At 44.6% G+C, this 10,201-nt stretch overlaps 1 protein-coding gene across 16 annotated transcripts in view; it reads left to right on the forward strand.

Moving 5' to 3' along the window:
* The window catches only part of BIN1 (bridging integrator 1), a 100,397-nt gene extending 90,661 nt beyond the window's left edge, over positions 1 to 9,736 (forward strand). For all 16 annotated transcript variants that reach the window (XM_075511240.1, XM_075511242.1, XM_075511247.1 and 13 more), the window contains 4 exons: positions 1,383 to 1,475; positions 2,267 to 2,377; positions 3,797 to 3,898; positions 7,338 to 9,736. In XM_075511240.1, the coding sequence (XP_075367355.1) occupies positions 1,383 to 1,475; positions 2,267 to 2,377; positions 3,797 to 3,898; positions 7,338 to 7,445 (414 nt within the window). In that variant the 3' untranslated portion in view covers positions 7,446 to 9,736. The remainder of the gene's footprint in view (positions 1 to 1,382; positions 1,476 to 2,266; positions 2,378 to 3,796; positions 3,899 to 7,337) is intronic.
* The last annotated feature ends 465 nt before the right edge of the window (positions 9,737 to 10,201 follow it).

Here is a 10,201-nt window from a genome sequence, read left to right on the forward strand (position 1 = left end):
GCTAGTAGCCAGATGGGTGTAGAGTTAAGGGTTACCATGGTTGTTGCTTTACACTAGGCTTTTGCAGGGTTGGGACTATGAGAATTGCAACATTAAGAAATCTGGACAATGCCTTGTTTTGAACGTGGTTGTATTCAGGGGTACATGTGTTTACTAAATGTATGAGGCATGTAGGCATGCTAAAGCTGGTTTATTCACATGTTTTTGTTTCACATTCAATGGGAAACGTCTGTATAGCAATCTCTATTGTGCAAGTATAAAGTGGATATCTGGTTAGATTTTGCAGAGGTGCGTGTGATATCTGGTATATAGAACAGATGGATATAGACTGGCCGTGAAGACACTTGGGCTGCAAATTAGACCCCTGAGATTCTTCCCTGGTCAGTCTCCCAAGGGGCTGATCTGCAGCATTGATGCTATCAGATCCAACTTACTTTCTGCGTTGCTGCAGTTTCTGGGAGGGGCAAATGAATATCTTTAATTTTGTGTTAAAACAGAGTTAGCCTGACTTCAGGCAAGGGAGAATAAAAACTTGAGCCACTGGAAGTGTATCAGAGGTGTTTGGTTGGTCTTTTGTTGTGTACAGAAACCCCTGTCCCCAGGCTTCCTAGAACAGTCTCTGCCAGGCAGTGATTTGTAAGTGATGCTGAATATTTCTCCATGGTGGTGACAGCTTTTGTGCATTAGAAACTCTCCTCTCCACCAGCACAAATGTGTACACATACCATGTGGAATATTCATAGCAAATTCTTACTAATACAATATTCACAACAGCATCCAAATTCATGACTCTCTGGGCCCGTCCAAAATCAAATTGGGTGAAAGTTAGCACAGTTTTCAGTTCAGTTTGATTCAGTGCTAATGTCATGTAGATGCCGTGTCCAGACTAAGTTCCATATCTGGACACATTATTACCATGCTCTTCTGGGAGTACGCAAAAGCTTAAATATTCCTTGATTGTTGATCCTTGGAAGTAGCCTATTGAAAGGTCCTTGTCCCTTGGCACGCAAGCAGACTTGTATTCACATACAAGTGGGCAATCTGTATGTAATAATAGGCACTGTGCATGTGTAAAGTAGGTCTGCGATTTAGATCGTGAAAAGAAAGAGGTGTACAGGATTTTTGGCATTTCATTGATTTCCTCTGGAGTATTGCCTGCTGCGTGGCTGGAGTGAGGGAATGCAGGCTTTACTGTGATTTCACTGGGTTGCAGAGAAAGAGGGAGACAGAAACCTAGCAAGACCCTGAGGTTTCTCACCTATTTGTCAGCAGATGGCAGCAGTCAACAGCACAGAGCACTTGAACAGACTGAGCTGCACTTTTGTACACACACGTAGCTGTAATGAGCATAACTCTCCACCTGGATGACTTTTGTATTGCAGCCTGCAGAAGCAGCCCATGCAGGAGCTGAAGCAGGTGGATCAGAAGCAGCAGCTGGAGCTGAAGCATCTAAAACTGAAGCTGATTCAGGATCGGTAAGCACCTTGAGGGACAGCAGTCCCTTTTCTCCATCACATCCCTTTGTGCTACAGCAGATATGGGAGGCTGGGCTGTGAAAATAAATGTGTGGCTGCTTGGAAAAACACAGCCCTGCCACCCCAGCAGTTACAATCCTCTTGTTCAGAGGCCAGACTTAGCTGTTGCATTTTATCTGTGTAATGCTTAGGGAGAAGCTCTGCTGGAAGATCCACAAAAAGAACTGTCCCTTCACCCATGTTGTGAAGCCAGCCCACAGCCAATGCTGTGCTAAGCTTGCGTTGTCTGCTGGATTCCTCCTTGCTTGCCGTTGACTTTACCTACCCTGTCCTGTGGGCTCTGCCTGTGTCCCCTGAATATCCAGGGTTCCTTCTTTTTTTTCTGACAGTGCCACCTTTTTAGGGGCTGGAGTAGGTCCCATCTCATGGCTGCTTGGTTCCCATAGGCTGTCAAATTTGAGTTGTCTGTTCCACAAGGGCTTTACAAGAACTGTGTTGTGACCACAGCGAATGGGAAATGCTGGGCATTATGGTCCCAGAAAAACTCTAAATCCTCTCTGCCTTTCTGCAGCCTTAAGCAAAGGAAGGCAGTGGTCACCTCTCCTGCCTTCTCACTGCTGCCTCTGCTGTCCTTTGGGGGTGTTTTTGTCACTGACTGGTGTGCTGGGAAAATCTGCTCAAGCCATGGGTAGGGTTGGGATGTGGATGGACAGGGTGGACTCGGAGCTGCAATTTTGGATTCTCTTTTCTCAATGGCTTTTTTTCCTTCCCTGGCTGCTGCTGCCTACCAGAGCTCTCTGCCTGCTGTTGTTGTGGAAACTTTCCCTGCTACTGTCAATGGCACTGTGGAAGGAGGTGCTTCATCTGAAAGAGCTGACATGCCCCCAGGATTTCTGTTCAAGGTGAGTGTGTGGTCGTGGGGCACCGAGTTCCTGGTGATTTTTTTTTTCTGTAATGAATTAACTACTTTCGCTCAGCATGGCCAGGGGCTATGCCACATTGAAAAGGAGAAAGGAAGTTGAAGGAGAGATACACCTTCCTCTCCAGCAGCCAGCTTCATGCAGTTCCAGATGCTTCAAAGGACTGTATAAGAGCATCGATGTCTAAACGTCTGGCTGTGCTATATAGCAAAACCCCTCCTTCTCTCTGCTGCAGTTATTTCTGTCTCTGGTGGTGTGGTAGTGTCAGTCACAGACTCTGGATAGTGCATAAGAAGTTGTGCTCCAAACTGGAAAGGTTAAACTTTGATGCAAGTGGCAAATGAAGAAGAGTTGGAAACACCAGTAGGGACAGAGGACTTTGTGTTTGGGGAAATTAGAAAGCCAGGATGAACAGGGAGAAATATAGGATTAGACAGGGAAGTCTGGTGGGTATTCTGAATATGCCAAAGATCACTCGCAGCCTCTTTTGAAGGTGTGGAGGAAGGTGTGATTCTGGGTGAGGACAGGCCACAAATTTAACATGCATAATAGAATATGGTAGCAAAACAGCACAAGTGCATCATGCCCTGAAAGTGAGAAATGTCAGTCTCCTGCTATAGGAATTCTTTTATTCTGTATTACCAATGTCCATGCATATTTTTTTTTTTTCTGGGAGTTCTACCAAAAGCAGAAGAATGACAAAACCCTGAAGAACAATAGGAGGCTCATCACATTTAGACTGGTTACAGGCAGCTTTATAGACTATAGTGCTTGAAGTGGAGAGCTGTGGTTTGAAGTAGAAAAGCTGTAACGCTTTTCTAATAGGAATTAGGCTGAATACCAAAGAATGCCAAATTGCTGAATGCCAAAACATGGCAGGATACAATTACTCAAAGATCCAAACTGATACTCTTCCCTACGTTTCCTCTCCCTGCCTGCTGTGACAGAAATGGGAGGCTATAATCTCTAATACTCTCGCAGTCCAGCTGCAAAAAGAATACAGGGCACCATTCGAGTGATTACAGGCTTTCTACCCTGTGAGGTTTTTAGGCCCATACCATGGGAATTCAACCCTCCTAAGGAAGGACAGGGAGGTGCTGATGCGTAACAAGTTGAATGAGACTCACCAGGATGCCCCTGTGGCAAAGGCGAGCTGCATGCCAGGCTGTATGAACAAGCATGTAGCCAGTAGATTAAGGGAAGTGGTTATTTCTGTAGATGTGGCATTTGTGATCCAAGCTTGCCCTGCCTCGAGCAGCAGGTTGGATCAGATAGCCTCCAAAGGTGCCTTCCAACCTGAATCATCCAGTGAATCAATGAAATGGAAAGCCTTGTCATCTGTTACAGAGCAGGGTGAGAGAAGGCTGACCTCACCCAAGCTCTCCTCTCCTCTCCCCATAGGTCCAGGCCATGCATGATTACACGGCCACCGACAGCGACGAGCTGCAGCTGAAGGCTGGGGACGTGGTGCTTGTGATTCCATTTGAGAACCCTGAGGAGCAGGTGAGTGGGGAAGACAGGGTGTGAGCCTGGGCCCACAGGAGCCAAGGGGATTTCCAGAGCTGCTTCTTCCTCCACTAACAGTTGGCTGGCTGGATGCAGAGCCATCAGTTTGTGGCTGGGAGCTGGCGGGAGAGCTGGTTGTCCTTGAGCTTGAGATTGGCTTCCTGCAACAGAGGGGGGGACTCTGCTTGTGATTGGAAAGTGGAGACATTATCCTGCATAAAGCATGTGAAATAGCTGTGGCTTCCTGTCCCTATGAGGGCATTTGAGCCAATACAATGGCTTCCTTGATTAGGGAGCCCAACAGAGCCTATACTTTGCCTCCTCACTGCTCCTAAACTTGATGCACATTCCCTGTGACCGCTGCAGTGCAGACTGTGGCATTGGCAGGAGCGACCCACAGCTTATGATGATGTTTTCTCCCCTTTTGAGAAATGCTGGAGCTGTGAGAAAGCAGCTTGCCGTGGGTGCCGTCTTGCACTTCAGCATAGCAATGGCTATTTCCAAAAGACAGTGTTTGGTCAGGAGATGGCAGCAGAACCAAAGGCTGGAGCAGGTTGCTCAGCCCCAGAGAACAGTATTACTGTCTGTCTCCAACCTGAATTTAATTGGTGATGTTTTTCTTTAATCTGAGCTATTTCTAGAAGCCTTAAGTAAATCCTCCTCACTTGTTGTGTTTGAGGGCTTCCAGCTGATAAAATCTGCAGCAGTTTTACTAGTTTGGCTGAGGGAGGTGGTGATTTTATAAAATTCATGCTCACGTCTCCAGGTTTTTGTCTGGAAAAGGAAGGGAATTCTCCAAATTGATTCAGTAGTCACCAGCTCTTTGGGTTTGGCCAAGCCCATACAAGATCTGGATTCCACAAGGGGTAAAGGGAAGGTGACGTAGTTCACTGGCCACAGAATATGTGGATCCTCTTTGTAGCTCAGCTGTTGGCTTTGTGAATTATGGAGGCAGATCTTGTGGCTGCTTGTGAAATGGTATCTATAATGTGCCGGCAGTTCCTGCAGAGCTAGGTGCTCTGGGGGGAAGGGTTGTATGGGGAAGAGGCAGATTCCTTCTGGAGACAAGACCCTTCACTGAGTGGGACTGCCCTGCACAAGCATTTGTGAGCATTTCTTTCTCAGAAAGCTTTCTGGATGGGAAATGAGTGGCAGGTCCCCTAGCTTCTGTGGTAGGAGATGGCATTTGTGGAGCAGAGTTTTTCAATGCCCTATGTTTGCGCTCTAGCTGGATGTGGGTGCAACAGCCATGAACTCGAGACTCTCCAAACTGCAGAGGGTGAGCTCTGAGTGTTGCTAACATGATGCTGTAGCTGCACTGAAGCCCTCTAACCCTCCTACAGTGTATCCTGTGCTACAGCTCATTTCCCTAACCTCAACCATACCCAGCCAGAAAATGTTGGCTGTTAACATGTGCATGAACTGTGCACGTGAGTGGAGGAAGCTTAGGATAATAGTCTGTGATCCATGTCCCCATCTTGCAGCTTGGGTGTCTGTGGGTGCATCAGCCAGGCCTGGATTCATCTCTCTTGAGAGAAGAAAGGGTTGAGGGCAGCAACGCTTCTAAGCTGGCACTTCAAGTGACGTGGTTCAAAATTGGCCTCGTGTCTAATCCCTATAGCTGAGGAGACCCTTTGTAGCAGGATGTAGTGGGAGTGATGCATGCTGTATGGCACAGACGCTATGTGCAAATGGATGAGCTTTTGTGCTTGCCGTGCTGTGAGCTGGAAGCTGCATTCCAGATGCTTTGGCCCAGCGTCTTCTGCCTAGTAATTTGTCTTTCTGATTTATGGCATGTCAGTCCTTCTGCAGCCCCTGCAGCTGGCTGCTGCAGATGGGCTCCTGTCTCATACCATTCCCATGATATCCCCTGAATGCTCAAATCTAAGGCAGCAGCGAGGGCTAACTGAGCCTACAGGCACCCAGTGCAGCCTGCAGGGACTAGGGAACTCAGATACAATGGCTGGTCTGAGCTGCTGCCACAAGAAATGTGCAGCATACAGGACAAGAGGACAGAAGCTGCAAAATGGCCGTGGAAACCAATATGTGCCCCATGGATCACCCCTGGCAAGGGCTGCATCACTCCTGCACTGTGCAGGTACATTTTTAAAGAACATGTTTCAAGGGAGGCATTGCTTGGCCTTGGGTAAATACCCAGGCAACTCCTGCCAGTTCCAGGAATGCAGAAGCTTCAGAACAACTGTGTGAACCATACGCACACATGTCCCGTTTCCCCACAGCTTAGAGCATCTGGTTGCCTGAGCACTTCTGCCCTGGCAAGTTAGGTAGTTGAATGTGATGACATATCTCTAAATGAGCTTGGTGCATGCTTTGCCCAGAGGAGTGGATGCAGAGCAGGCTGTTGAGTTTGGAGGCAGCGGTCCCCCTTGCAGCTCCCTTACCTCATGTTCCAGTCTTAACCCATAGGCTGCCCACTGCAAACAGGTATATTTGCGTGCTGAAGGGGTGCTTCCATGGTGGCAGCTCCAAGGCACACAGAGAATAGGGTGGTTGCATACCTGCGCTGCAAGCAGTGCAGCCTTCCCACCTTGAATATCTTGTCTCCCTCATGTACTTCGGATGGAGCAGAAATCTTGATGCTAGACACCCTGCAGGCAGAGGGTGGTAAGTCTGGTTCTCCTCCTGAGGAGGTTCTACCAGGCAGGACTCCATTTGCCTCAGTGAAAATTCACCCCTGTTTATAGATGTATAGGTTTGGTGGCTAGGGAGGACCCTTGTGACACACCTTGAGTCTTACATCATGTGTAGCACAGGTTTGGGAGTTTTGCCAACCTCACCTTGCATCAAGCCCAACAGATTTCTGGGTTTTGGGAATATGGGTTGAGGTCCTCAGCTCCCAGTTCACGTAGACCAGAATTTCAGCATGGCAAACAAGACTCATTTTGCCTGTACCACCTCTCTAAAATGCTAATCATCCAGGTGTCCTGACTGGAGTGGGGGATGAGCACCTCCAGGCGATGATTCATCCTTTCCAAAGACCTGTGTCCAAGATGAATGGGATGAATTGCACTGTGGAGGTGCATGTCTCTTTTATGACTGTGGAGAATGCTAGACCCCTCATGTTTACATTGTGAAAGGTGAGGTAGGTGATTCCCATCCTGTAGCTCTAGAGACTTTCTGTGGCAGAATTTCTCCTGCTTCCGTGGGTGTAAATTATGACATGTTTTATTACACTTGCTAATTGTTTACAATTTCACTGTCTCTAGACGCTCTGGGTCAGATAGGAGTTTTGGTACTGACTCTGGTGGGATATAGCATTTTTTTCCTTCTTCCCCCATTCTCTTCCTGGATTGTCTCCAAGCCAAATATGAGCATGGCTTTGATAATGCCTTGACACCTCCTTGGCCTGCACTCTGTAAGAAAAATCCCTGCTCACACCTATCCCTCAGCATCTGATCTCTGTCTTCTCCTGCAGGATGAAGGATGGCTGATGGGTGTGAAGGAGTCTGACTGGATCCAGCATAAGGAACTTGACCAATGCCGAGGGGTTTTCCCAGAGAATTTCACAGAGCGGGTGCAGTGAAAGCCCAAGCCCACCAGCCACATTTCTGCTGGAAGAAAGCAAGTTTTCTGGTAGATAATTGAAAAAGAACAGCGAAATGAAAAGAAGAGAGAATTTTAAAGGAACAGAAGCCTGGAAAAAAGTCAACTTAAAGGGTGTGTTCTTCTCAAAGGGCAAGGTTTCAGAAATAAATTGAAATTCAAAGTGTTATCAAAATATATACATATTATTAATAATAAGGCAAGTCAAATACCCTCTTCCCCCTTTGGTTTTAACAGTATTTGGATTCAGAGGACTAATGCAGAAGCAACTCAGTGTGGTTCTCTAAATACTGCATTGACTGAATTGGTGAGATGTCAGTCTGATCCCTGGAAAGGCAGTATTTGTCTAATGGCTTGAGAGTAGAAGCTGCATTTGCTCTTGGGTGGATTCATCTGTTTTGTCTTGAAGGTGGCTTGCATGGCAACCGTAAAAATTCAGCCTTCCCTACATGTTCAACCTACAGTAGGCCAAACTTTCTGTTATGCTGTTGAAAAAAATATTTAGTGTATAGTGTTCACCAATACAATGTATGTGTGTGTGCGTGCGTGTATTTTGTTTTCTTCCTTTAAAACAATATTACACAAACTGTGATTTTGTACATGTAAAGATAGAAGAAACTACATGGAAAGGGCATAGAGAAGATGAAATGTGTGAAGCTGTGCTCAGTCCAAAGTTCTTTCAAATGCAGACACATAAATTCTCTCAGTAGTATTGGCCTGTGAAATGCCAAGGGGAATGGACAAATTCAGGAGGAGAAACAAGACAAAACAAGCAGATGCCGTTTAGATGGCTCTGAAATTTAGGAGAGGGAATTCTCTGCCCCCAAAACCCTGTAGGCAGTTTCAGAAAAGCTTAGATTCATGTAGATGGAAGATAGCTCTAAAATCTGGCTAGTTAGAAAATTTGCTTTTAAAGAAAGAAATAAGGGAAGAAAATTTTTTTCTGAAAGAATGTCTAAGAAAAAACATTGAGGAAAAAACAATTTGCTTTCTGTGTTTTTAATTGGCATTGTTATTTGTGGAATTGTATTTCTTATTTTCCTTTGAAGAGTTCTGTAAGTGAAATATTGTTAGATCAGCTTTCTCCAGTGCTGTGCTGGTGATCAAGTTAACCTCTATGAAAACTGGACTCTTGAAATACTCATTTAAAATGGCTGCATGACTTCATGATATTTTAATGCATTAGAAAGGAAGGCAAGAATATCAAAGTGTCAGTGTCAAGAAGATACTCTGCAGTCTAATACTGATGCTGATACCTTTCCTATACCTTTCCTTTGCTCCTGCTTGTTTTTGAGTTTTGTTTCTTAGTTTAAACAAGCAGATGACAAGGCTGTTTCAAAGTGCATATTACACTTGTTAAAATAAGCCAGTCTGACCCTCCAAGACTCTAAAGTTCCACAAAGGTACTTTAAACTTTACTTGAATACTGATGCAGCTGGCAAGCAGGTCGGGCTATTATCACTTTTTATGGCTTCCCCCCCAATGATCTTTTTGCCTTGAAGGGATTTTTAACAGCGAGGTTACCTCCTGCTGTAAAGGGACAGGATCACTCTCTGAAATAATCTTCCTAACTGTTAGGAGCTGGCTTTTGTCAAAGATGCATGGAATGCTGACCCACCTTTTCCAATCTGTTTTGATTATTTGTAGGACAACAGAAAAAAAATTGTAGGGCAAAAGTGGATTTATTTTTTTTCTTTTTTTTTAAATTTTAGTTCAGAGGGACAGATCAGATTTTGATTAGAAAATATATTCTTATAAATGCAAGAATTGCTGGAGTTCCTCCTGCTTTCAGCTTGGGAGATGATCTGTGCTAGTTATTTACAGCAATGTAACAGGCATCAAAATCTGTCCTATATACCCAAATCCCTTCTTTTTTTATTTTTTTTTTTTTTTAAATAAATGTGCAGGAATTTATATTTTACATCACTGTTACAAAACCCAGTAGTATTTAGGAGTAACTGCTCACAATACAGAAGGACTGGACTCCGCAACTTATAGTATGGTGAGCCATTGCTTTAGAATACTGCCCTGTTTGATTTTTTTTTTTCCTTTTTCACTGGGGTTGTCTTTATTATTACTCTTTTTTTCCCAAAATATCTATTTTTATGCATTTGTGACTCCCATTACTCCTTTAAAGAATATTCATAGAAAAATATACATTTAACTATACATAGAAATATATATATTAAAAAGCGGGTTGATCCAATTAACATAATGCTGTCAGCTTAAAATGTTTATTTTTATGCAAAACCTGTGGATTATTGTTTTTTTTTTAAAAAAGACAAGATTCTAAGTACCAGAGCTGTGATTTTTTTTTTTTTTTTTTTTGTCTTGCAAGTAATTGTTCTAGAGCATTTAGCTGTGCTGATACCTAATTTATTGTGGGTTTTTTTGCTGTTGTTGTTGTTGTTGTTGTCTTTTGCTGTGTTTGAACCAGATGACTGTCCCAACAAAAATCCTTGTAAGGCCTTTTCACTTTATTGAGCTTGCAAAGCAACTATCAAGTACTGTATTGTCCCTGCAGAAGTGGTAACACTCTGCAAAAAAGGGATGTTGTTTTCAGGTCACATGAGTGATGCTTAAATATTGCTAGTGGGGAGGATGTTGCGTCTCTCCATTTGCTTCCCCCAACTCCCAAAACCCCTTGCTTAGAGCAGGTGGGGTGGGTTACCTGGATCTTGCATTGCTCACAAATAAGTGGTGTCAGCACATCTCAGTCAAACACAGGATCGGACC

Source organism: Mycteria americana, chromosome 9, assembly GCF_035582795.1.
Source record: "Mycteria americana isolate JAX WOST 10 ecotype Jacksonville Zoo and Gardens chromosome 9, USCA_MyAme_1.0, whole genome shotgun sequence".
Taxonomy (NCBI): domain Eukaryota; kingdom Metazoa; phylum Chordata; class Aves; order Ciconiiformes; family Ciconiidae; genus Mycteria; species Mycteria americana.